This window comes from Bos grunniens, chromosome 9, assembly GCF_055505025.1.
Source record: "Bos grunniens cultivar Pamir isolate PY7600 chromosome 9, Bosgru_T2T1.0, whole genome shotgun sequence".
Lineage (NCBI taxonomy): Eukaryota > Metazoa > Chordata > Mammalia > Artiodactyla > Bovidae > Bos > Bos grunniens.
This window is the reverse complement of record NC_141173.1, coordinates 99,826,888-99,854,241: the sequence shown is the minus strand read 5'-3', so window position 1 is coordinate 99,854,241 and position 27,354 is coordinate 99,826,888. Positions and strand designations below refer to the sequence as shown.

The 27,354-nt window shown below is 38.0% G+C and overlaps 1 protein-coding gene across 25 annotated transcripts in view; it reads right to left on the bottom strand.

Annotated features, from left to right (window-relative positions):
* Positions 1 to 27,354, bottom strand: part of QKI (QKI, KH domain containing RNA binding) — a 160,913-nt gene that overhangs the window by 93,394 nt on the left and 40,165 nt on the right. For 24 of the 25 annotated variants that reach the window (XR_015133438.1, XR_015133439.1, XR_015133437.1 and 21 more), the window contains one exon: positions 19,733 to 19,875. The exons of the other annotated variant lie outside the window; for it this stretch is intronic. Coding sequence is in view for 17 of the 24 variants with exons in the window: in XM_086318674.1 (XP_086174800.1) it covers positions 19,733 to 19,875 (143 nt within the window). In the remaining 7 variants the exon portion in view is untranslated. The remainder of the gene's footprint in view (positions 1 to 19,732; positions 19,876 to 27,354) is intronic. 25 annotated transcript variants of the gene reach the window in all.

Sequence of the window (27,354 nt, the reverse complement as noted above, 5' to 3'; positions counted from 1 at the left end):
AACTCCTTCAGTAGACAGCACTAAACTACTTTCTAAATCAGTCATACACAGTTACATTCCGAGAAGAGGAGAGGATTTAGCTCTGATACATTTCAACACTTACGCTTTTGGTCATTCAGATGTGTATTTTTTGAAGCACATGTGAAGTTTTCAGACCATTCTATTGTGTTGTTTTGCTGTCTTATTGATTTCTACTTTGCGGTCACACGTGTGGCAAATACCTTTTCCCTTCCTGTGGCTTACCATTTTCATCTTTAATGGTGTCTTAAGATGACTTAATTTAAGCAGACTGAATTGAATTAAATTATATATAATTTTAATGCAGCTCATGTCTTCTCTTAACAATATTTTCTGTGTCCTGTTTAAAGGTAGTCTTTCCCCATCCCAAGGTCATCAAGATATCCTCTGTATTAATTTGCAGAAGCTTTACTGTTATGATTTTCTTATCTATGTCTACAGTGTGCCAGGAAGTGATGTCCATGATGCGAGAACAATCTTCTCTTCTCCTGTTCCCTCCCGTGGCTGCCCAACTGTCCCGCCACATGTTGCTAAAGAGACCATCCTTTCCCCTGCCCTACAGTGCAGTGTCATTTCTTGTTTTAAGTAACACCTATACATGCTTATACATATGGGTCTACTTCTGGGTTCTCTATTAAGCTACTTGGCTTAGTATCTCACTGTCATTTAATGTAACTTTATTTTCAAAATCTTAATACACAGGATAGCATGTTAGTTCACCTTGCTCCTCTTTCAAAGATGTCTCAGTCTTTGTGCCTCTATACAGATTTCAGAAATCGCTGGTTAATTTCTAAAATGATACTAGCAATAATTTTTACTGGGATGTTAGAACAATCTTCAGGATCATGAATATGGTATAATTTTGTCATTTGGTTAGGTGTTTTTCGATTTCTCTCAAGAATACAAAGCTTTCTTGGTGTGCCTTTACTTGATTTTGTTTGATTTATTCCAAAACATTTGGGGCTTCGTTTTTGCTACTGTAAATCATATTTTTATTTCATGTTTTTTTACATGTGAAATCATAATTCATCTTTTTGTATCATACAGTATACCCAGCAACCCTGTTTCTTCTTTCTTCATTTTAATTTTTCTGTAGGTTCTTTTGGATTCTTTTGGTAAAGATTCATATCACTTGCAAATAAGAGAAAAGAAAAAATACCTAACTTCAATCATATTTTTAATTTCTTTTTTTGGCCATCCTTACAGCACTGGCCAGCACATCATGGGTTCAAAGTCAAATCAAGTGTATTATCCTTGACTCATTCCAAGAATAAAGTTCTCAATAGTTCACTATGAAGTCTGAAGTAATCTGTGTATACTTCAGCAGATTAAGAAAATTCCATTCTATTCCCTAATTCATTAAGAGTTTTTATTTTTAGTCATGAATGGATGTTTAAATGTATCACATTTTTTCACCATCGAGACAATCATAGTATTTCTCCTTTATTCTGGTAATGCAATGGATTACAATTCATTATCAAATGTTAAATCATGCTTATAGTTCTACAATAAACTTAATCACATTATCTTTTATTATAGATCACTAGGTTCAGCTTGTTAGCAATTTGGTGACAATTTTATTTTTTAAATTTACATTCACAAATGGAACTGCCTTGTAATTTTCCTTTTTCACAATATGTTTCTTAGGGCTTAGGCATCAAGATTATACTGGACTCAAAATGTGTTGGGATGTAGTCCCCCTTTTTCAGCTCTTTGGAATGGCTCATAGAAGCTAACTTGTACTATTCCTCCTTTAAATACCGAAGAGAAATCAGTGGTGAAGTCACCCGGGTCTAGAGTATTTTTTTCTCAGTTCAGGTTTTCAATTATGGATTCAGTTACCTAATTTAGATTTCCTATTCCTTCATATGTCAATTTTGGTAACTTGTGTTTATCTAAAAATATGTCAATGTAGTTTAAATTTTCAAACTTGATGATATAAAGCTTTCATGGACTTTTCGTCTTAGTATCTACAGGATCTGTAACAATGGTCCCACTTCAATTCTGACTGGCTATCTATATCATCCTTTCTCTTGATCAGTCTTCCAGTCTTTACAAAGAATGTACCTTTTCTACTGTTGAGAGGGGTAGACTGATAAAAATAATTTTAAATTAAATTTGTAGACAGGTCATTCAAAACTGACCACAATTACCCATGCATCCTTAATCTACGCCATTTGCAGTGTAATTCTGCAGTTCCTCTCACCTCTTGAATCTGGGGTTAGCATGCTGGCTGGCTTTCCAATACAATGTATGAAAAGAATAATGTGTGTGTTAAAAGCCTAAGGCTCAGTCTTATGTGTACTTCCTCTCTTAGGCCCTATTATTACCATGTAACAGTCTCAGACTAACCCACTCCATGCCGGCCCACACCCAGGTAACTATTAAGAGCAGAGGGGCCTGGCTAACCCACAGCTGACTACAGGTGCCGATCAGAAGAACCACTGTGGTGAGCCCAGCCTGAACAAAAGCGACCAGCATGCACAAGAGAAGCAGGAGCTAAGTAAGTGGTGGTTGTTTGAACATAAGTTTCTGGGGTAGCTCATTAAAATGCAGTAGTAGCCAGCCAATACATTGATTTTCTTCATTTTGTGATGGTTTTCAGGGGTCTTAATTTCTACTCTTACCTTTATTACTTCCTTCCTTCTACTTCTTTTACATTTAATCTGCTGTACTTTTCCTGATATTATGAAACGAATGCTCAGCTTATTGCACCCTTTCTTCTTTTCCAATAAACATACTTTTAAAGCTTTAAGTATTCCTCTAAGCTGAAATATCAATAACCTCAGATATGCAGATGATACCACCCTTACAGCAGAAAGTAAAGTGGAACTAAAAAGCCTCTTGATGAAAGTGAAAGAGGAGAGTGAAAAAGTTGGCTTAAAACTCAACATTCAGAAAATGATCATGGCATCTGGTCCCATCACTTCATGGGAAATAGATGGGGAAACAGTGGAAAGAGTGTCAGATTTTATTTTTTGGGGCTCCAAAATCACTGCAGATGGTGACTGAAGCCATGAAATTAAAAGACGCTCACTCCTTGGAAGGAAAGTTATGACCAACCTAGACAGCATACTCAAAAGCAGAGATATTACTTTGCCAACAAAGGTCCGTCTAGTCAAGGCTATGGTTTTTCCAGTGGTCATGTATGGATGTGAGAGTTGGACTGTGAAGAAAGCTGAGCACCGAAGAATTGATGCTTTTGAACTGTGGTGCTGGAGAAGAATCTGCAGAGTCCCTTGGATTGCAAGGAGATCCAACCAGTTCATCCTAAAGGAGATCAGTCCTGGGTGTCCATTGGAAGGACTGATGCTGAAGCTGAAACTCCAATACTTTGGCCACCTGATGTGAAGAGCTGACTCACTGGAAAAGACCCTGATGCTGGGAAAAATTGAGGGCAGGAAGAGAAGGGGACGACAGAGGATGAGATGGCTGGAATGCATCACCGACTCGATGCACATGAGTTTGTGTAAACTCCGGGAGTTGGTGATGGACAGGGAGGCCTGGTGTGCTGCGGTTCATGGAGTTGCAAAGAGTTGGACACGACTGAACGACTGAACTGAACTGAATACTTGTTCAGACTTTTAAGCACAGTACATAATCAATTTTTCTAAATATTCCATGGGTGTTCATGAGACTTCCTTGGCAGTCCAATGGTTGGGACTTTGTCTTCCAATGCAGGGAGTGAAATTTTGCTCCCTGTCTTAGGGAGCTAGGATCCCACATGCCTTGGGGCCAAAAAGCCAGAATATAAAACAGAAGCAAATTGTTGTAACAGAATTGTAACAAATTCACTAAAGACTTTAAAAATGGTCCATATCAAAAAAATCTTAGGAAAAAAAAGCAGGCAAACTCCTCTGTGACTAACTTTTGTCTATTTCTTTCAGTTTTATTTGCTTTATACAATTAGAAACTGTGTTGTTGGTATATACAAAATTATATTCTTCTGTCATTATGAAGTGGTCTTTTCTCCAGTAGTACCTTTTGCCCTTAAGCCTACATATATTAAGATATAAAGATATTTATAAGATATTTAAATTTATTTTCATACTGAATTTTCAACTGAGGTAATTTTCAGTTCATTAATTCCCTCTTCAAAAGCTTTGAGTCTTCTGTTAAATCTATTAATCCCAGTTAAGCAATTTTTCAGTTTGATTTTTCTTTTATACTTTCTATTTCTCTGACATATTCAGTTTGACTCTTCTTTCATAGCTCCCATAACTCTGCCATATTTCTCCAACTTGTCTTTGGTCTCCATACAAACAATAAGCATAACTTTTATAAAGTCTGAGTCTATATAAAAGTTATGCTTATTGTTTGTATGAAGACCAAAGACAAGTTGGAGAAATATGGCATAATCCTAATATCTAGAGTCTTGATGAATGTGCTTCTTTTGTCTTATTTCTTCAGATTTTTTTTAACATCATCTTGTATTCTTTGTGTGTTTGCTTGTTTTCTAGCGTGTGCCAGACAACGTATTTACTAAACAGCTTACAGAAATAATATAAGGCCTAAGGTGATGTTATCTTTCTCCAGAGGGAATATATGTCAGCTTCTGCCAGGCACCTATTGTTAACTAGCAACCTAAGATCATCTCAATACAATTCCGCTTATTGAGGTTGACACAATTTTGATGCTGACATGCAAAGTCTGTAAAGGCCTAGGAAATTAGTTCCCTCTTACCCCTGAATGCACACCCATCAGATTCCTCCCCAAAGCACAGACTGGAGATGGGAAGGAGCTTACATAGGTTAGACCTCTGTCCCCCAAAGCTTAGCCTCGCCGCTGTCCTCTCCAGGTTCAGCAAACACACCTAGCTAAAGGAGAAGCAGTTTCACAAAGCCAGGCTTACATCCAACCTTGATTCTCTGTCCTCCCAGGAATCCTGAATTAGCAGTTCTTCACAATCCTGCTGGGTCTCTGATGCATTCAAGCAGATGTCTGTTTGCTGTTTGTTTGTTTTTTTCCCTTCTGTATCCTATTTTACTGAAATTGTTCAGCTGCTCTGAATTACCCTTAGTACTTAACAGAGAAGCCCATGAAATTTTTAAAAAGGCTGCCTTTAAATCTAAGTAGATCTAGAAGTGACTAATTTCAGGCAGTACAGGGTAAAAATATATTAGAATGAGGGTCTGAGAAAGAGAAAAAGACACCTACCACAGAAAATCTATCAACAGGCCTTGCTAACCCCCTATCTTTATATATAGGCAAAGATTCTGTAAAATTCATTCCCTCTCCTTTCCTCAAACAATCTGAACAGAGACAAGAATTTCCACATTCCATGCCTCACTGACTTTGAGTATTTTTCAGTAAAATAGGAAACAACCTTTTATTTTCAAGTTCAACCTAATGAAATATGTATCCGTGGTCTGCTACTCAGTCAAGAGTGAAATAGATGCTATAATTTTTTTTTTTTTTTCCTAAGGAGAAAGGGGAGGAGGAGAAAGAGGAGAAATTCTCCTTGCTCTCAAGAAATCTGTGAAAATGACTTTATTCTATTTGGTATCTTGACTGTTTCTTAAAATAAGTAACTTTTGCCAGCTTTTCCTCTATTACAGTTGTGCTCTATACAGATCTTATAACTCATATAAAAAATATACCTTATGTATCTGAAACAAGCAAAAGAATGTGTGGAAAAATGCAGCATGAATGAAGGTACTTCAGCATGTCATATAACGAATATGTAACGTCTGAATTTGTGCCCTCTGTTAAAGTGGTTGGCTCCACTCCTGATACACAAACCCTAAAGAGGCCATCTTTGGCACATTCTTTCTTTTCATATATTAAATCTCTTTTGCTAAAACCACAGCATTACACAGGAAAGGTTTTCTGCTATAGCTAATACTCCCAATTATTATTTACTAAATAAAAAATGTTTTAAAGCCAGTCAAACATTAAATCCGTAACAAAATTTTCCTAATCTTAAAAATGAACCAACCTCTACTGCACCACAACCAGCAAAAAACAGCTCAAATGTGTTTAAGTGCATACCACTGGGACTCAAATATACTCGAAACCATCAAGGTCGTCCTTCTCAAAATGGTGTAAGTAGAGAAGGAAAAAACTTAATCACAGCAGCTGCTTTGTCTACTGCAACCAATTTCCAAGTTAATATTGTTTGCCTTAATTCATTCTGTGTTGATTTATCATGCTAGTTCTGCAGCTTCATTCAATTAAAACAATGTCACAACACATTCAAAGAAAATAATTTCAAACAGCCTAAGCTAACTGCAAAATTTAAAGGCCAAAAGAAGGGAAAGAAAGAAGAAAAGAGGAAAAAAAAAAAAAAAGAAAGACACTCATTAACCCTACTGTTTATGTACAGACCTCTCTGTGGCTTACCAATTATATCGCCCTCAAGTGGCATGTTAATTTCTAAAGAAGAGGTCAACAACAATCATGTCTAATGCTATTTGATGCTGCTGACTTAATTTTAAATAGAAATTAGTTCTCTCAATGATAGAACATAAAGTATTATAGCAAATCTTTCCACTAACCTTTTAAGAAATGTACAATCAAAAATAAAATGTTTTGTGGCACACTATCAAAGCGTATTAAAAAATGATTTCCAAAAGCATTCATTTCAATGATACGCTTCTAAGACATGTTTAATTTCTGCTTAAAATTTTGGAAAAACAATTTTAAAAATGCAAGATGCACTTCTTTGGATTGTCTTTCGCACAATAAACTGATGCTCTGTTTTTAAATATTTCGTCTAGTATAGCTAAGGTGATTTTAAGTTCAGTTCAGTCGCTTAGTCGTGTCCGACTCTTTGTGACCCCAAGGACTGCAGCACACGAGGCCTCCCTGTCCCATCACCAACTCCCAGAGCTTGCTCAAACTCATGTCCATCGAGTTGGTGATACCATCCAAGCACCTTATCCTCTGTCATCCCCTTCTCCTCCTCAGGGTCTTTTCCAATTTTAAGTTAAATATTTATAAATGTTACATCATATCATGTAAGCAACATAGTATCAAACACATACACACAAATGTGTATTTCTTGATAAAGTCTTCTGTTCGGCAGATAAAAATGGACCACTTCTAATGTAGTCAACACTAGTAAGCCATCTTATGCAAGTATGTAAGATGAGAGAAAAGTTATGACTACTTAGCCATACAACTGCTTTTAATTAAAAATACCAGAATATCTTGTTTGATTTGATTTATAGTTTCATTGACTCGACTGATGACAGTAAACGAGAAAAGGTTAACAATGCAGGTTAAATTTAAAAGTTTGCTACATCTAAAGTCCACTGTGAATAGCATAGCCTTCTTCCAATATTTGAAGTCATTATCCAATTTAGCAAATAAACTGCCTGGACATTTATGAACAATAAAGTTTCGACATACGTCTAGTGATTTTCACTTTCATCTACTCACTAACATAAATGAAAACACCAATCAACATTCACGTCAGAACTAAACCAACTGAAACCAGTATGGCCAGAGACATTAGAGTTTAGGGGAAAAAAAAAAAAATCAACGAAAGTCTTCTGTTTAAAAAAAAAAATGAATATATCAAAATGTCATGTACTTTTGGAGAGACAGATGTCTTATCCCTTCTCTATCTTCATGTTAATTCCAGATAAGCAGCCAGATATGTCTCCTTAAGGTACATAATTACTATAGGAACCATTCTGCAAACCAATCGTATATTAGGCCTTCATACACATCTTCTGTTGGTGGCACAGGACATATAAGAAGCATTTACACCAACAGATGCAAAAGTGAAGAAAAGTAACCAATAACAACCAAAATATTAAATTTATAGCATATGAATCCAGATAACCTAAATCATGTCAAGTCTTTCTCTTCTGAGTATAAATATAATTTGCAAAAAAGAGGAAACCATTCAAAACAAACTCAGGTTAATAAGATGATTATTCTTTAGGAAGCTAAATAACACGTACTCAGAAAAACAAGAAATTATCAATTAAAATAAAAGATATGAAGGCAATGAAAACCAACAAGGGTCTGATGACACAAACAGAAGACAATATCTGTGAAAGTGTGAGGCCCAAACACTTACACACGAGGCCTTTTAAAAGATCCCTAGCTACTTTTCAAACCTTTATCTTTGCGTTTAGCCTTCTGTTCAGAAACATGTTGTTCTCTAAAACAGCGGGGACTTTGAATTTTTGTTCCCTGTAATACCTTTCTTTCTCTTCTCTTCTCACCAAACACCTCAAATTCTCATTTCATAGTATTAAGCTCAAGTAGTCCTTCAGTGACTTCTTTGGCTGTTAATTCCTAGAGACTGCTGTTTTCCCCTAAGTGAGGACCCACCTCTTAAAGCCCTCCTGTCTCACCGTCTGCAATCATCTGCATGTCTTTTATAGAGCATTCTTTTGAAATCGGAAACCAGCACCGCGCGTACGTGTGTGTATGTGAATCCACAGTGCCTCACACGACATACAGCACAGAGAAGAAATGAACACAGGCAGCACAGGAACGCTCACACGTCCCAAAAACTTATTAAATGGACGCCTGTTTTCGGAATAAAATTCAAGTGAGAGTTAATGATGTCACAGAAACAACTGTTATTTCCCACCCCAAACTGGGTGGCCAGGCTCAAGTGGTATAGCCTCGGACTACACCAGACCCATTTCGTTCACCAGCTTTGGAGGGGAGAGGGTTAAGATTAAGAAGATTCTGTTACTGACTGCTTCACTCACTCCCAAGAGACACTGCTCTCCCAAAATGGGACAAAAAGAGATCAGCACCTTGACCTTTCCTGTAACACCTAACAGCCAGTAGCTCTGAGGAGCACGTCTCTCTCTAATGATGCCTCAATATGGAAGCATCGTAAGCGCAAGGACTATGTCATTCAGCATTTCTTAGATGTTGAGTACTATGAAGTATGTTCTACTATGAGTGTTCCTCAAAAGTGAACTTCGATGCTTGGCACTTTAGCCACATTGAAAAGTGAAAGAAAGTGAAAGTGGCTCAGTCGTGTCCGACTTTGTGCGATCCCATGGACTGTATAGTCCACAGAATTATGCAGGCCAGAATACTGGAATGGGTAGCCAATACTGGAATGGGTAGCCACTGGGGATCTTCCCAACCTGGGATCAAACCCAGGTCTCCCACATTGCAGGCAGATTCTTTACGAGCTGAGCCACAAAGGAAGCCCAAGAATACTGGAGTGGGTAGCTTATCCCTTCTCCAGTGGATCTTCCCAACCCAGGAATCAAACTGGGGTCTCCTGCATTGCAGGTGGATTCTTTATCAACTCTGCTATCAGGGAAGACTTACCTGCATTAAGTCACGTAATCCTCACAACACACTAGAAGGTAGTTACCATTATCCTCTCCATTTAACACATTTGAGGCTACAAAAGTAGTCCCAATCCTAGAACACCTAGAGTCCAGACACTTCATCAGTATAGCATAAAGCCTCTCTTCTAAAGACCCTGATTCCACCAGGTGTTCAATGGGTAGCTCAAAATGTTTAGCACAAAGTCTAGAAAAACCCTCTTCAGATTTAAGTTGACTTTCACAATGAGCCCAAATGTAATTTATTTTCCACATATATCACAGAACATACCATTACCATACTCCTTTCACATGACCACCCCTTTTCAATATCCTCATCTGTCTGTTACTGACTAGGCTCAACATCCACATCCTTTGTACCTTAACCAAACCTTTCACATGAATGAAAACTTGTACATGATCATTACTTCATCCACATGATTCAATGGCAAGTATGCATAGACTTCAGCACAAGACACACACACAGAGAACAGTACAATTATTTGAATCAAGACTGAGCTTACAAGTGTTACCTCAGACCCTGCAGGTAAGTCTGAGATATCAAATATTTAGTAATCCTGACCATGTATTGATTATGAATACAGCCTAAGGCTCTTTGAAACTGGTTTCTTAAATTTTGCTGCATAAATATCACTCTCATAACTGCTCCAAAAGTACTAATACAGCTCTTAAAGAAACCTGCTCTTCTGGGGCATAAATTTTGGTTACATTTGACTTACTGGTAACTTACACTACCCTTGTTTCAATGTTCCTAAATTGTTAAGAACAAACTCAGTTCACAGTGATTCTGAATTATTCTAAGTAAAAATTCTAATAATTTTCAATTATTAAATTCTATTAATACAGTACGTTTACCATCTCTTACTCTTGGTTCCTCTACAGTATTATCCTCCACATGTAACAGACTACAAAATCTTAAGATTTTAATTTTAATCTGTTCCCTGTCTTTGTTCCAACTGTCACTGCCATTCTTCAGGCCCTTGCTACTGAAAGATATCAAAATTTTACAGTTTTATACTCATATCTCTTCATGTTTCTACTCATTTCTCAAATTTTGCTTTTTTATTTTGTTTAATCTGTCCTTAAAACTGCAAATTTGTACTGCTCTTACATAATCTTACAAATAAAAAGGCAAAAAAGTAATAAATCACTGTTCTATAACCCCAACCAAGACAACAGTGATAAATTTTTTAAACTCAAATCAATTCCTTACCAAGTAATGAAGAAAAAATTATCATACCAATATGAAACATGGGGGTGGCCAAGTTCATGGTAAGCAGGCTACTTATTGATATTGTTTTTGAATTTAGGAAAAGCTTCCTGGTGGCTCAGACGGTTAAATAATCAGCCTGTAGTGCAGCAAACCAGGGTTCGATCCCTGAGTCAGGAAGATCCCCTGGAGGAAGGGAATGGTTACCCACTCTAGTATTCTTTCCTGGGAAAACCCGTGGACAGAGCAGCCTGGTAGAGTCTCCCCAGTGGCTCAGTGGTAAAGCATCTGCCTGTAATGCAGGAGACCCGGGGTTCCTTCCCTGGGTCAGGAAGATCCCCCGGAGGAAGGCATGGGCAACCCACTCCAGTACTCTTGTCTGGAGAATCCCATGAACTGAGAAGCCTGCCGGCTACGGTCCACAGGATCAGAGAGAGTCACAAAGAACTGAAGTGACTGAGCAACACACACATTGTAATCAAAAGTTAGATTTCAGGAATTTCCTAATTTATTATAAACTATTTAGTTCTAAAGGGATGGGTTTACTAAGACATATAACATACTTTACCAAAGAAGTAATTAAATTTAGTTCTGTGGCTAATCATTAAAAAGTTCTATTTCAATGTCCGCAGGGTAAAACCACATCACTTACGTCTCCTGCCACTGGCAGGCGGGTTCTTTACCACCAGCGCCACCTGGGAAGCCCAGAAGTTAAGACAAATTCTATCAAAAGCTACAGTGGTTTTTTGCTCAAACTCAAATCAAAAGAAGGTATACATAATGAGTTCATTCACTCACAAAATAAACTTAGATCACCTATGTTAAGCAGGCACAAAAACGGGTGGCCAAGCTCAAGGGGTATAACTGTAGACTACTCCACACCCCATTTCATTTTTACCAGCTTTGGAGGGGACAGGGTAAGGATTAAGAAGATTCTGTTACTGACTGTTTCACTCACTCCCAGGAGACACTGTTCTCTCAAAATGGGCCAAAAAAGATCAGCACCTTGACCTTTCCTTTAACATCTAACACCCAATACCCCTGAGGAGCAGGTTTCTCTCTAATTTTTCTATTCCTTTGATTACTTCAGTGAGAATCTTAGAGATATGGAGGTTAAAGCCTGTGATGAGGTTACCATCTAATTCCTTAAGACCTCTGTCACAGTAATTTTAACCAAGTAGATCCTAATAATCTCTTTTTGGATAAGATAAACCACAGGCAAAATTTTCTATCTCAACTGAATTTGGAAAACATTTGCTTACAAGTAATTATTCTTCCCTAAAAACTAACTCCATCTTTTAGCTTGTTCTTCTACACACTAGTCCTTTTTAATATCAAAATGTTACTTACAAAAGAAAGCATTCCTATTTTAAGACGAGATTACTTTAAAAATCGTTAAACTTTGAAAAAATTTAAACCAAAAAAAACTAGTTTTCAGACTGTCTTGAAAGCTTTTTTGGAATAATTTCTATTAACATCCTAAGAAATTTAGTATATCTCAGACCACAAAGAGCCTATTAAATATCTGGTACACAGCAGGCCTTTGAAATATCCTTGCAGAGTAAAATAAAAATGAAACTTAAAAACCAAATGTCATGAAACTGACCTTCACTGAATTGACCTGTTTAAAGTTCTAAGTCAACAATAATAGTCTCTCTTTCTAAAACTTAAAGACATGCTCTATGTTATCAAATTGTACTGCTAAATTACAAACTCCAATAGGTTAATATGTAATCTGAAACATTTCACCATTCAATAAAAATATATTATCTAACCTTCTTCAAATCAACAACCTATCCTTAAGAGGTTTCTGTATAAAATATCAAAGAGAGATGTGCAGATGTTTTTATTTTCACTTGTAATTAAGATCATATCCTGCCAAATATCAAGGTTTAACCTAGGCATTGAAAAGAGAGACTTAGCCGATCGTTACATTTTTACTTATTGTCCATCAGTTTCTCAGAACATCAAAAGACCAAAGTAGTTTATATTGAGTCTTTCAACACAACAAGAAAGTCACAAAAGTCAAAGGACAAAGGCTTAAGTAAGGATAACCAACTGCATTGATCTCTTTTCTCCTCTTATAATTTCTCCAAAACAAAAGTCAGCTCAGCAGCCATTCTGCAGGTGACAGTCTTAAGAAACTGAATCTGACCAATAATTCCATACCAACTCAGAAGCTATGACTAGCCAAATTTTATCTGCAAGCCCAGGAGAAATAAACTGAAAAGGAATTTAAAAATTACGTTCCACCATTAACATAGATTATTATTAGGAGCTAGACCCCGGTTAGATTCCTGGGTCAGGAAAAGCCACTGGAGAAGGGCTGGGCTACCCACTCCAGTATTCTGGGTCTTCCCTTGTGGCTCAGCTGGTAAAGAATCCACATGCAATGTGGGAGACCTGGGTTCTATCCCTGGGTTGGGAAGATCCCCTGGAGAAGGGAAAGGCTACCCACTCCAGTATTCTGGCCTGGAGAATTCCATGGACTGTATAGTCCATGGGGTCGCAAAGAGTTGGACACAACTGAGCCACTTTCACTTTCCATAGAGAGTACCGTGAAAAACATTATAAACCCACGTTATTAATTAGCGTTGCCATGTTGAAGTCCTACAAGCTGGAAAAAATATTTGAAAGGGCATTTACCCATCTTACAATCTGTGTAAACACACTGACAATATATGTCCTCATGACAGCTTAGATCCAAGACAAACCTTTCAAGACTATAACTGTTCAAAATTAAGACCCATTTTTAAAACATCACAAAGTCAAATTATCTTCATAAAATATTTCTGGGAAAAGTCTCACTACAACTTAATCATGCCCGAAGCTAAAACAGTTTTGCAATCTATCTGTTCACATATACACTAGGCTAACTAAGGCACCTGACAGCTAGCCCTTGCCAATGTTTGGAACTTGCTCTACCACTCTGGCACATCCTATAAAGCCGTTTCTCAGAGCACAGAAACGATAACCAGGCAACTTTAATGACACAATTATCACTGACTCACTGAAATACAACATCTTTGATTAATCAGAGTTAACTCCATTCACATACTGTTTATAAGATCGTCATGGATTCAAACAAGTCCTTCCTTAATAACTGGCCAAACCAACACTATGATGGCCTTTAATCTTCATTCCTGTTTGTCCTTTTATGAAAGTATGATAAATAGTCTTAAAGGATTTAATGCAACAGCTTTTCTCTTTCATACAATACTGTGGGCTCCTTCAAGGATGGGGATTTTTTCCTTACTCATGATCGTAAGAACCTTACTGAGTGCTCTATCAGATATCATATATTTGTTATCTTCATTACTCTTAAATAATTCTATGATGATCTTATAGACAAGGAAACATTCTAAAGTTAACATGGGCTCAAAGTCAATGTGACAGTCTCAATTTCCAGTCCCTTCTCATGTGGACGGAGTGACTTGGTAACACAGTTTACCAACCTCAGCACTGTTGACACTGGGGGCAGAATTCTCTGTTGTTGGGGCTGTCCTGTGCATTGTAGGATATCTAAGAGCATCCGTGGCACCTCCACTAGATGCCATTAGTACTCCTTTCAAGTTGTGACAACCAAAAATAGCTCCAGAAACTGCCAAATGCCCCCGAAAGGCAAGATCAATCCATAGCTGACAACCATCCAGCTAAGGGAATGTTGGCTGAGGGAGAAAGAGCAGAGGTCCTTCAGGTGTTTAAGCAATTTGGCTCGGCTCTGACGCTCCAGTGACCTGCCAGGAGAAGGGCTTGCTCCAAGCAGCTGCTGCCCCCTTGGGCAGAGCCTAGCAGGAACATAAAGGTAACATAAAGGTAACCGAAACACCCACAGCTGGCCCAGCTATCCCAAGCCGGCTAAACCCAATCAGCAGAACTGCAGCCCACACAGTGTAGACTAAATAAAGAACACAGAAATCAATACTTGTTATTTTAAGCCACTGAGTTTTAGGACAGCTTACACAGAGCACTGTTGTGGCAATTGTTGACAAATACAGCCACTAAAGGAGTAAGCCAGGATTCAAAACCTGACTCAAAAACCCACTAGTACCTCAACTGTATCAAGCAGTTTTCTTTACTGAATTAATATTCCCACCTCCAGGATATGCTTAATACTAACAGAGATGCAATACAATCCACTTTATTAATAAGTATAAATACTAAAAGTTAAATCTGTAAAAAATTTTCAATACATTTTCAACAAGCTACTCATATTATCTTCTCATTCCCACACCATTAAGCCACTGATTCAAAAAACACTGTGGACATAATACAGCACAATCTCATTTCTCAAACACTGAATCTAAGGCTTCCTTCTCTTATCAGTCCCAGAGGTATACACAGCCAAACCCAAAACAGTATCTCCAAGTTTACACTTATTTTATAAATAAGTTGCTATATGTAAACTTAAAAGACAACTTTTTTTTAAAGTTCAGCAATATTTAAAAGACAAATTTTCATACAGATACACACAACAGATACTTATCGTACAGCTACCGTTTACTGGACATTATGCCAGGCAGTGAGACTATAAAAAAGGACACCACCACCCCCCTCCTGGAGCTTACATCCTGGCAACACCTACACAGCATTATGGCATTTTCCAAATGTTTTACATGTACTAATTCACTTACACGTCCTCACAAGCCTGTTAGAGACCACCTCTATACAGAGATGAAGAAAATGATGACTGGATTTGCCCACAGCACAATGCAAGCACTAGGGCCAGCCAGGAGCTGAGTTCACACGTGTGGACCACTGCACTACCTGCCCCTTTGCAGCTTTACTAAAAGCATTTTCGAGTCAAAGAGCGTGAGTTCGCTCACAAAATCAATTCCTCATACAAAAGGAGGAGGTAAGACAAACGCATATGTAATGATCTCTAAGATATATTAAGAAAAACAGGAACAAGAAAAATACATACTTGTTTCATTGTGACCAATACCTAATTCGTAATTCTGAAATAAAAATATTTTCTATACTGCCAAAATTTGACACTCTTGTTTCATTTTAATTATTTTTTTTAATGATGAGATACAGTTTCTAGTACAGACTACAGCAGTTAGATACTATTCATTTGGTATGTATTGATAACCTCAAAGAGAAACTACATGCAGACTCCAACTCTGCCAAATTCTTTCAAAGGAAATTTAAAATCAAGGTATTAAAAAACTAGTCTGGAGGACCAAAATGGCTTGTATCTATTCCTCTCCTATAAACCACTGAATTTCTAATTTTAAAAGCTTTGATAAAATAGATATTTTGGGGTGCCAGTAATTACCCACAACTCATACACCACCTGCCTCACTGACACGCCTACATATGGATGTCTGACTTCAAGTGAAAGTGAAGTTGCTCAGTTGTGTCCGACTCAGGTCTCCCACATTGCAGGCAGAAGCCACCAGAGAATCTCAAACTTCAAACTCCCGCATTGCAGGCAGAGCCACCAGGGAATCTCAAACTTCAAACTCAGCTCTAAGTCAGAAATGTGAAGCCCCACCCCAAACCTGCTCTTCCCTCAGTCTTTCGCAGCTCAGGAATTGGTGACTGTTACTTCAACCAATCAAAACCTCCGAGCTACTCCTCTGAGTTTTCCCTCACCCTTCATATCCAATCTGCCAGCAAATCTTACTGGCTCTTAGGTTATCAATTATGTAGGATCTGAGTATTTCGAAGTGCTCTTGTTCAAGTTCCTCCTCTGCCCCTAGCTGGTCTCCCTGCTGTCAGTATCACCCATAGCCTTTCTCCACACAGAAGCCAGAAATAAGCTACTAAAACCTAACTGACCCCACAGCACTCCACAGCTTTCCATTTCACAGTCAGTAGAAAGTGAAAGTGGAGAGTGAAAAAGTTGGCTTAAAGCTCAACATTCAGAAAACAAAGATCATGGCATCCGGTCCCACCACTTCATGGGAAATAGATGGGGAAACAGTGGAAACAGTGTCAGACTTTATTTTTCTGGGCTCCAAAATCACTGCAGATGGTGACTGCAGCCATGAAATTCAAAGACGCTTACTCCTTGGAAGGAAAGTTATGACCAACCTAGACAGCATATTGAAAAGCAGAGACATTACTTTGCCAACAAAGGTCTGTCTAGTCAAGGCTATGGTTTTTCCTGTGGTCATTATGGATGTGAGAGTTGGACTGTGAAGAAGGCTGAGCCCTGAAGGATTGATGCTTTTGAACTGTGGTGTTGGAGAAGACTCTTAAGAGTCCCTTGGACTGCAAGGAGATCCAACCAGTCCATTCTGAAGGAGATCAGCCCTGGGATTTCTTTGGAGGGAATGATGCTAAAGCTGAAACTCCAGTACTTTGGCCACCTCATGCGAAGAGTTGACTCATTGGAAAAGACTCTGATGCTGGGAGGGATTGGGGGCAGGAGGAGAAGGGGACGACAGAGGATGAGATGGCTGGATGGCATCACTGACTTGATGGACATGAGTCTGGGTGAACTCCAGAAGTTGGTGATGGACAGGGAGGCCTGGTGTGCTGCGACTCATGGGGTTGCAAAGAGTCGGACACAACTGAGCAACTGAACTGAACTGAAGTGAGTATCCAAAATCTCTACAGGATAGGCACTCTGCTAACTTTCTAACCTCAAATCTCATCACACTTTCCAAGCGTGCACTGAACTGCTGCTGATCTCTCTGCCTGGAACGTCCTTTCTCCAGATGATTTGAATGCCCTCCCCCCATCACTCTACTCTTGTCTCTGCACTCCCTTCATCTTGTAAGAGATTCCTTGACTGTAAATACATAGCCACTGTGCATCTCCTTTTTCCCACAGCACTGACAGGACCTAAAGAAAACATCCTCTTGCTTCTTGTCTGTCTCTCCTACTGCAATGCCTGCTCCTCAGGAGTTCACTGCCCCCATCCGTCTCCTGAAACAACGCCTGGTAAAAGCACCCTACGTGACAACCTGTGAGCCTGGCTTAGGATGACAACCTACACAAATGAGAGCAGGGCTTCTCAAGCTTCAGCGTACATGGTATCGTCCACGTGGCTTGGAAGGCAGACTGCTGAGCTGTGGCCCGGAGTTGCTGATTCAATTAGTCTGGGCTGAGGTTTGAACATTTACAAGTTCCCTGGAGGTGTGGATACTACAGTCCCAGGACCACATTTCGAGAATCAGTGAACTAGACATTGTTTCACTCCAACACACCTGTCAGCAACTGAAGCTGACCATGACAATGAATCTCAACTGGTGGAAAAAGACAGGAATATAGTAAAAAGGTGCCTCCCCGCTTTGGATCCACAACATAAAACACATCTCTTCTGACTTAGAGGATTATACAGGACTTGCGTCTTTTAAGTAATGCATTAGAAACATCACTCTGTACATGACATTTTTTTTGAGAATGGGGATCAGGCAAGTTAAGGTTATATTCTCTAACACAGTCTCATGCTCTTACACAGTCTACGTTAAAGACTACTGCTGGATCTTTATCCTTTAAACAAGCAGATGAGAAGGTCGCTATCTTTTAAAGAGATAATGAAACACAAAAGTAGTAGACACCAACCGGGATGGACAGCTGCCCAAATCACAATTTACCATCCCTAAAAATAATCCAATACCCAGGGTGGTCTAGGTTATGTCAGTTAATCCCAGGCCTTACTCATGGCAAACTGGCCCAAAATACATTCTCTCTCCTAAGAATATGAAGTTTAAAAATAAAATCTGAGAGGCATGATGTCAAATTATGTAGCACATGGAATGCTGCTCAATGTTACCTGGCAGCCTGGATGGAATCGGAGTTTGAAGGAGAATTTATACATGCATCTGTATGAACTACCACAGTATTATTAAATGGAAGTTAAAAACAGAAAAAGAGCAAGGCTCTCAACAGGGAAGGCCTAAACTTCCACTACTGAGGTTCTCAAACCTGCCCTGGTTCCTGTCTTATATACAGCTTTGTTCTCCAGCTATTCCTTTAACCCTTAGTACTACACCGAATTATCTTCCAACAAACTCCTTTTTGCCTAAATCATCCAGAATTATTTATATATTTGCAACAAAAATACTTATTAAAAAAAAGAGTAAATCTATTAACTTGTAAGAAAACTGTATTATTAATAGAAATGCACCTTATGTAATATCAACATTTTCCCCCATCAACTCGACATTTATTTCCAATCTCCAAACTATGATAGTACCCACATAATCAATCCATCTCAGACTGCACATCACATTTCTGACTTTACAGTATCAACTCCTTCTTGTACTTCCTTTCAGAAAAGTCCTCTGAAGCTCAGCAAAAAGACATCGATTTGCCTCGATATATTCAGTAGCTACTGGATGACTATTATGTGCCAATATTGCATGCACTGGGAATACAGAAGTAAATAACAAAAACAGGTTCTTAAGTACCTTATATTTTGCTGGGGTGAGACAAATTAAAAACAAAAACAAAAAACAACTAGATAATAAGTGCTATTGCAGAAAAATAGAGACGTATGTGAAAAAATGAATAACCAGATTGCTTTTATATTAAATTGTCAGAGGAGGCCTCTCTAAAGTGACATTTAAGCTAAAATCTTAATGACAAGAAGAAGCCAGCCAGTTAAGATCAATGCAGAGAAAACATAAAGGTACTTGGGCTGGGAATAGACTTATTCTTAACAGCCAATGTGACTACAGGGTGTTGAGGAAGAAGGAAAATCATTTAGGATGAGGTCAGAGACAGAAAGTACCATATCACGTAGGGCTTTGTAACAAAAGGCAAAGAGTTTTGAGCCTTTTATAAAATAATTGTATAGTATAAGGAGGCTATCCAGGACAGGATACTCAGAGAATAGCTGAGCAAGGAACGAAGATGAAAAAAATTATAAATAGTGGTTATGATAAAAATTTCAGCACTGCAAGGAACCTTAGCTATCAGAGCCTAGCCCCTCATTTTGCTGAGAGGATGATGCAGCTTCAGAGGCTGGGCCAAAGACAAGCACTAAGTTGTACTTGGTGCTTTCTGACATTCAAGCCAAAGCTCTTTCCATAATTCTGAAATCTAGAACTAAGTCTTTACTATGTGCATTTCCAAAGTGACACAGCAACATCCAAACAAAAATATATATTTTTAAGTAATTTTAAATTATTCGCACGTCTAGTCCCTCGTGTGAAATTTTTTTTAAGCAGCTGCCAATGCTTACCACCAGATATATCTCTTTCCAAAGAATGTGAATCAGGAAAAAAGCAAAACAAAACATTGAATATAAACAAAATATACTTACATCTGGGTATTCTTTTACAGGCACATAAAGTTTCTCTTGTAACTGAACAATAGGTCCCACAGCATCAGGCAACTCTGCACTCCTTTTCTCTGTACTGCCATTTAATGTGTCATTGTACATGTCTTTCCGTACTCTGCTAATTTCTGTTAAAAGTAAAAATTTTAAATGTGTTAGACAAAAAAATATTCTTACTAGTCCAGGAAAAAAATAAATATGACGGTAAGGGAGGATTTCATTGATTAAGTGTTAAAACTTAAAGAAGTCAAGAGCTGTTGACCTATACTGTCATTCTCTGGATTAAGTCTGTGCATAACCAAACTACAGTCTTAAGTAAATTCTACCAGAAACCAAATTTACACCAAATAATATATTTTATTAAAAAATAACTTCAGAGCCCACACTCCTATTCACTGTAATACAAACCAGTTATTTTACCTAATTTCTCCATGCCTAAACAAATGATAGCTTCAGCCAAACGCCTCCCCGAGAATGCCTACCAGACAACACTAATGCCAAAGGCTCCTTTATACTTCAGAAATGATCTGAATGAAATTCAAACTGGACCACTTCCTTAGATATTTTAAGTATCTCTGGAATACCCAATCAGAGATGTCCAATGGATACAGAGATTCAGAAGTCTGAGTGTGATACACAAACGTACTGGTTAAAGCTACAAGAACAAAAAAGATGTCCTAAGGGGGGATTGGGAGGAGAAAGAACTGAATGACCCTAGGAAAAGCAACACTTAAGGAGTAGGAAAAGAAGCTCCAAACCAAGAAGTAACGGAGGTAGATTAAGAGAACTAGGGAAGAGAGGCATCTAAGAAGCTATGAAATGACAGATTCAAGGACAGGGTAATCAACAGTATCAAATACCACAAAAGCATGGTAAGGTAAAGAGCAAAAAGAGGGTACCTTGGATTTGACCATTAAGTCAATGTTGATCCAGAAGTTGTGAGGAGAAGATGGTATGGAGGTCAAACTACACTGAGTTAATGAATGAAATACAAGAAACCAGAGATACCTAAAGTCAATGATTTTTAAAAAACAATTATCATGACAGCTCTCAGGTATAAATATGACTTCTTAAAAAAAATGGGAAATTTATTTTAATGGATCAAATTCTATACAAAGAAATCAATTCTTTCAAGAGTTCTTTATGTAGCTTTTACAATGTGCTAAAGGACAGGCCCTACCCTACTGCAATACACTAATAACAGCTGTCATTATTAAGTTAGCTGAATGTTTCTGTAACCAACTCTCGATATAGACTATGTCCTCCTTTGGGAAGAGGCTTGGGTCCATTAGTATTGATATTTAAAAATAAGATCCCAAAAGAACTAATTATTAATAAGAAAATTTAGATAAGATGACTAGGTTAAAGAATACATACATATTAAAAAAAAACAACTTCACCTGGAAAGAGAGATACATTTACCACTCCTGTTATATTTGTATCCCTTCCAAACATTGAATTTCAATTTATTGCTATTAAGGAACTATCAAAAGCAATGCACACTTTTAATTTTCTTAACTAGTTATTTAAATTGCTTTCAGTTAAATAAAATCCACTACAGTAAAAAGGCATGATCAAAGATGTTTTTACCCAGCTTTATTAGTCCAACTGGTGAGAATTTTGCACTACAGTACACTTTCTACTTCACTGATGGCAATGTTCATTTTATGACAAATCTTATCTCTTAACAATTTGCTTGTTAAAGTTTACCAAATGTTTATTTCTTATAGCAAGTGATCTTTTGTAACAGAAAATCAAAAGAAGGTACCTTGTATTTAACTACATGGTAGGGGCGGGCAACATTTGATTCTTTAAGTTCTTTTTTATACTTTTGCTTTCATAATGAACTCATCCCCAAAGATGTCCAGTATCAAATCAGTGTTTATCTTAAAATTAGCATATGACAGCAATTCTCAAATTTCTAGTGACCAACAATTTAAATATAAATGGCTGTTTACATAATTATGTAATTATAGCACATAATTAAATGGAGAGCATGAGAAAAATTTAATCTAATTAAAATTGCACATCTATCCTTCAGCCCAGGTCTCTATGTAGAAGTACTTCCGACATTAGTTTATTCCATTAAAATTTCCTCTTCAAAAGCTGCCCAATTCTTATTATGAAGCTAATAACACTCAAATAAAAAGCTGACAATAGCATAAAAGGAAACCATACACAAAATCTGCTTACAGACGGAGATGGAAATATCCTAAATGCACAGACATCACTGGCACAATGCACTAAGACAAGGTGGATTTTACACCGTGAATGCAACAATAATTCAGTATTTTTTTAATCTATTAACATAGTAATACATAGGCTGCAGAGGAAAAAGTGATTTTCAGGTAAACAAATTTATCTAACTTAGAAAAGTTGAAATAATCAATTATAAATTTAAAAATTCAGATGACTAGATGTAAAAACAATATACAAAAAAACCCAGTAATATATATCTATCTGACCAGATGATATAATGGAAGAAAAGATACATTTACCACTTAAGCTGTATTTCTAGAAACATTTTTGTGATTATTTAAAAGTTCCATGAAATTTTGTTACCTATTATATCCTTGGTTCTTACATAGTGGCTGGGAATACAGTGGGTCCTCAATTAATACTCAGTAAATGGGATTGATGGATGGGTGAATGGAGAGAGGAATGAGCCAGGTTCTAGGGCATTGAAGTTAAACAAGTCATGGTCCCAGCTCTCAAAAACTTTAGTCTAATATGGGAGGTCTATGAATACAGAGGCACTCTAAGGTAGAACAACAGTAAGTAAGAGATACGGATTAGACACAAAAGCAGGCATCGTCAACTCTGCTACAGACAGGGTATCAGGATCAAGAAAGAAGTCAAGAGGACAAGAACTCTGACTTTGTTTTCTAATGACAGGAGTATGTGAAGCAAAATTACAATGAAATTATTTATTTCAATCTCTAAAATATATCACTCAATTTAATAACAGAAAAGAAATTACATACAAGACAGCACTAATGGAAATGAAAAGACGACTAAGACAGTTTGAGTTCACAAGATATTTAGAATTTTCACTGTGGAGTCCAACCAGCTGAGTACTACTACACCTTTATCAATAGCACCTTTCTAGCCAGAAAATCATGAGCACTTCTCGGCACATTACTTAGGACACTCAAGACAGAACAAGTTCTGATGCCAGTTCTAACAGTAACCGTGTCATTTTAGAGTCTCTTACTTAACCTCTCAGTGCCTGTGAAAAGTGTACGTGAAAGGCGCTCAGTCGTGTCCGACTCTTCGCAAGCCCATGGACTATTCACTCCATGGAATTCTCCAGGCCAGAATACTGGAGTGGGTAGCCTTTCCGTTCTCCAGGGTATCTTCCAACCCAGGGATGGAACCCAGGTCTCCCGCATTGCAGGCGGATTCTTTACCAACTGAGCCACAAGGGAAGCCCAAGAACACTGGAGTGGGTAGCCTATCCCTTCTCCAGGGGACCTTCTCAACCCAGGAATCAAACCGGGGTCTCTTGCATTGCACGCGAATTCTTTACCAAAAGTTTATCCGGGAAGCCCAAGAATACTGGAGTGGGTAGCCTGTACTTCATATAATTAAAGGTTGCTTATCGAATGATGGTGACTGAATCCATTGGATTCCAACCTCACTAGGCAAAAACTCATTTATTATTTTCCCCATAACTCCAATGGTTTTAAAAGCTGCCTCCAAAGCATTTCATTCTTAAGGCTAGCAAGAAGAGCTTTTGTTAATGCTATCCTATCAAGCTGATATGATCAAAGGCAAAGTATTACAGAAACTTGTCATAGGTATGGGCATGGTAACGCTCTAATCCCTTCGTAGTGGTGGGCTCACAGGTGTTCATTTATGAACCATACAAATGTCTCATACTTAGTATGCTTTATACATTCTTTTGTTGCATCAAACATTACAAGATACAATGAGATTAATGTCCCCATCTCCACACTACCTTCATCAAACTACCACAGTGGTTTACAGAAGTAAAAGTTCAGAGCCATGTGCTTACTCACCGAGTATACAAATTCCTACTACTTATAATTACCCCAAAATAACCCCAATATCAAGAAAACTTGTTTTAGACATCTCTAAATTAAGTTCTTAAATGTTATAAATTTACTGAATTTTCTCTTTCCGGAAATTTCTCCCACTCACCCCCACTCAATACTCCAAAGCTCATAAAAAAGTTCTGAAATCTAAGTGCCCTCTTCTCTAAGCTCTATGACATAGTTTCATACTCTCTTACTGATTTAGGTGTAATTCATTTGTCTGTCTCTTTTAAAATTGAAAACCCTGTACCACACACATTCTTCCCTGACCACCAATGAGTACGCACAGCCTGAGGCTGCCTACCTCCAGTCCCAAACACTCCGCTTCCTTTGCACCTTTCAAGAATACCTTAATTGCTCTGGCCAGCACAGTGCACTGCTGACAAGGTCAAAGCTAAGTTTCAACCATTCCATACTTCTACGGCTGTTTCCTTAGACAGCAGGAGACAAATTAACATTTTCTCATGGTTGCTTTCTACCAGACTAATACCTTCAGACTGATGATAATCTATCAGTTGACATTCTTAAGGGATAACTATTCTGTGAGGCAAGGATCCAACTAACTGCAATTTCATACCACTCATATTTCTCTAACCTGGATATTAAAACTTCAGGCATACTTTATCAACTATTTGATGACATGTCAAGCTACACTAGAACTGGAATCTTCCTCTGGATCCACCAAAGCTAAACAGGAAACAATCACTTCTGGAATCTAAAGGCTGTGCTATAATTTTTTCAGCTTTGGGGAGTATTAACCTTTTTAGCAGTCAGACTCCTCTCATTTTCCATGTTTTCTTGAATTGATACTCAGTCATCACATTTTTTTTCAAATTCTAATACCTTAAGAACTATTCTTTTATCCAGTCCTGAAAATCTGCTTTGGCTGTACTGCTTTGTCTCTTCATATTTCTCTGCTTTAATTATCCTGATATTTTCCTCTTCCAAACTAAAGCTCAATTATCAGTCAGTGAATTATGCTCCTAAGAAGAAAAGCAGTTATTACACAGTTCTGTTTTATGCAACCTACTAATACCTCACTGGCCTTGAGTCATTCCCCTTTCCCCTAATTCACCTATGGATTTAACTAAAGCTTTGTTTTAGAATCATCCTTATGTTTCACTAAGCCTTAACTGCCTTTGGCTTTCAGCTCTTCCATCACCACCACTTTTACTGCATCTGAACCACTGTACGCGCACCCCATCCACTGCCACCTTACAATTCTGCACAGTCTTCAATTTTTATAGCATAGTTGCTTTACAATGTGGTGTTAGTTTCTGCTGTACAGCAAAGTAAATCAGTCGTAAGTATACATATATCCACTTTTCTTAAAGATTTCCATCCCATTTAGGTGACCACGGAGTACTGAGTATAGAGTTCCCTGTGCTATTAAGTAGATTCTCATTAGTCATCTATTTTATACATAGTAATGTAGCACATTCTTTTAAAATCTGAATTATCAAATTAACAGCTAACCACTCTGAGGAAGAGTAGAGTGTCAGAAATAAAAACATGAAAAAAAAATACTGGAGAACAGAAAAATACAGGCTGAGACATCTAAGTTACAAAATTAAGTAGTCATTTCCAGATCAGTAGAAAACGCTGTGTATAAATTCAATGCTACAAAAATGAAAAACTAGATAAAGAATAAAATATCGCCCTATTTTACTTTCTGATTTAGAATTTTAACAAAAAATTTAAACCAAGAAAACAAGATTAGGAAATATAAAAAATTTACCACCTCAGTAGTGAAGGAAAAAAAAACTAATAATATACATTTTAAAAAGGATTAAAAAATTATTTTAAGAATCTGTTAACAATGCAGATTAAAATGTAACTTTTCAGGGGGACGTCCCTGGTGGTCCAGTGGTTAATAATCTGTCTTACACTGCAGGGGATGCAAGCTTGATCCCTGGTCAGGGAACTAGATCCCACATGCCAATGGGCAGCTGAGTCCCCAAACCAGAGCTAAGACCTACCTGCACAGCCAAAAAGAAATACTTTAAGGATGACTTTTCAAAACACTGAACAAAATCTGATGCAAACCACATGTTAAACTTAACGTTGTGACAGCTAATTCTAATTGCTCAACTGGCTAAGGAATTTCTGCTGAGCTATTCAAATTCTAAAAGATGCTGCTGTGAAAGTGCTGCATGCAACATGCTAGCAAATTTGGAAAACTCAGCAGTGGCCACAGGACTGGAAAGGTCAGTTTTCACTGAATATCAAAGAATGTTCAAACTACTGTACAATTGCACTCATTTCACATGCTAGCAAGGTCATGCTCAAAATCCCCCAAGCTAGGCTTCAAAAGTATAACTGAGAACTTTCAGATGTACAAGCTGGATTTAGAAAGGGCAGAGGAACCACAGATCCAACTGCCAACATCACTGGATCACAGAAAAAGCAAGAGAGTCCCAGAAAAACATCTACTTCCTCTTCATTGACTATGCCAAAGCCTTTGACTGTGTGGATCACAAGAAACTGTGGGCAATTCTTCAAGAGATGGGAATACCAGACCACCTGACCTGCCTCCTGAGAAATCTGTATGAAGGTCAAGAAGCAACAGTTACAACCGAACATGGAACAGACTGGTTCAAAACTGGGAAAGGAGTGTGTCAAGGCTGCATATTGTCACCCTGTTTATTTAACTTATATGCAGAGTTCAGTTCAGTTGCTCAGTTGTGTCCGACTCTTTGCGACCCCATGAATCGCAGCATGCCAGGCCTCCTTGTCCATCATCAATTCCTGGAGTTTACCCAAACTCATGTCCATTGAGTCCGTGATGCCATCCAACCATCTCATCCTCTGTCAGCCCCTTCTCCTCCTGCCTTCCATCTTTCCCAACATCAGGGTCTTTTCAAATGAGTCAGGTGGCCAAAATACTGGAGTTTCAAATTCAACATCAGCCCTTCCAATGAACACCCAGAACTGATTTCTTTTAGGATGGACTGCTTGGATCTCCTTGCAGTCCAAGGACTCTCAAAGAGTCTTTTCCAACACACACAGGAATATGCAGAGTACATCATGCGAAATGCTGAGTTGGCTGAATCACAAGCTGGAATTACGAACTGGGAGAAATATCGATAACCTCAGATATGCAGATGATACTACCCTTATGGCAGAAAGAAAAGAGAACTAAAGAATCTCTTGATGAAGGTGAAAAGAGGAGACTTAAAAAGCTGGCTTAAAATTCAACATTCCAAAAACGAAGATCATGGCATCCAGTCCCATCACTTCATGGCATATAGATGGGGAAACAATGGAAACAGTGACAGACTGTTTTCTTGGGCTCCAAAATCACTGCAGATGGTAACTGTAGACACGAAATTAAAAGATGCTTGCTCCTTGGAAGAAGGGGTATGACAAACCTAGACAGTGTATTAAAAAGCAGAGACATTACTTTGCTGACAAAGGTCAGTCTAGTCAAAGTTATGGTTTTTCCAGTAGTCACACATGGATGTGAGAGCTGGACCATAAAGAAGGCTGAGCACTGAAGAACTGATGCTTTCGAACTGTGGTTATGGAGAAGACACTTGAGAGTCTCTT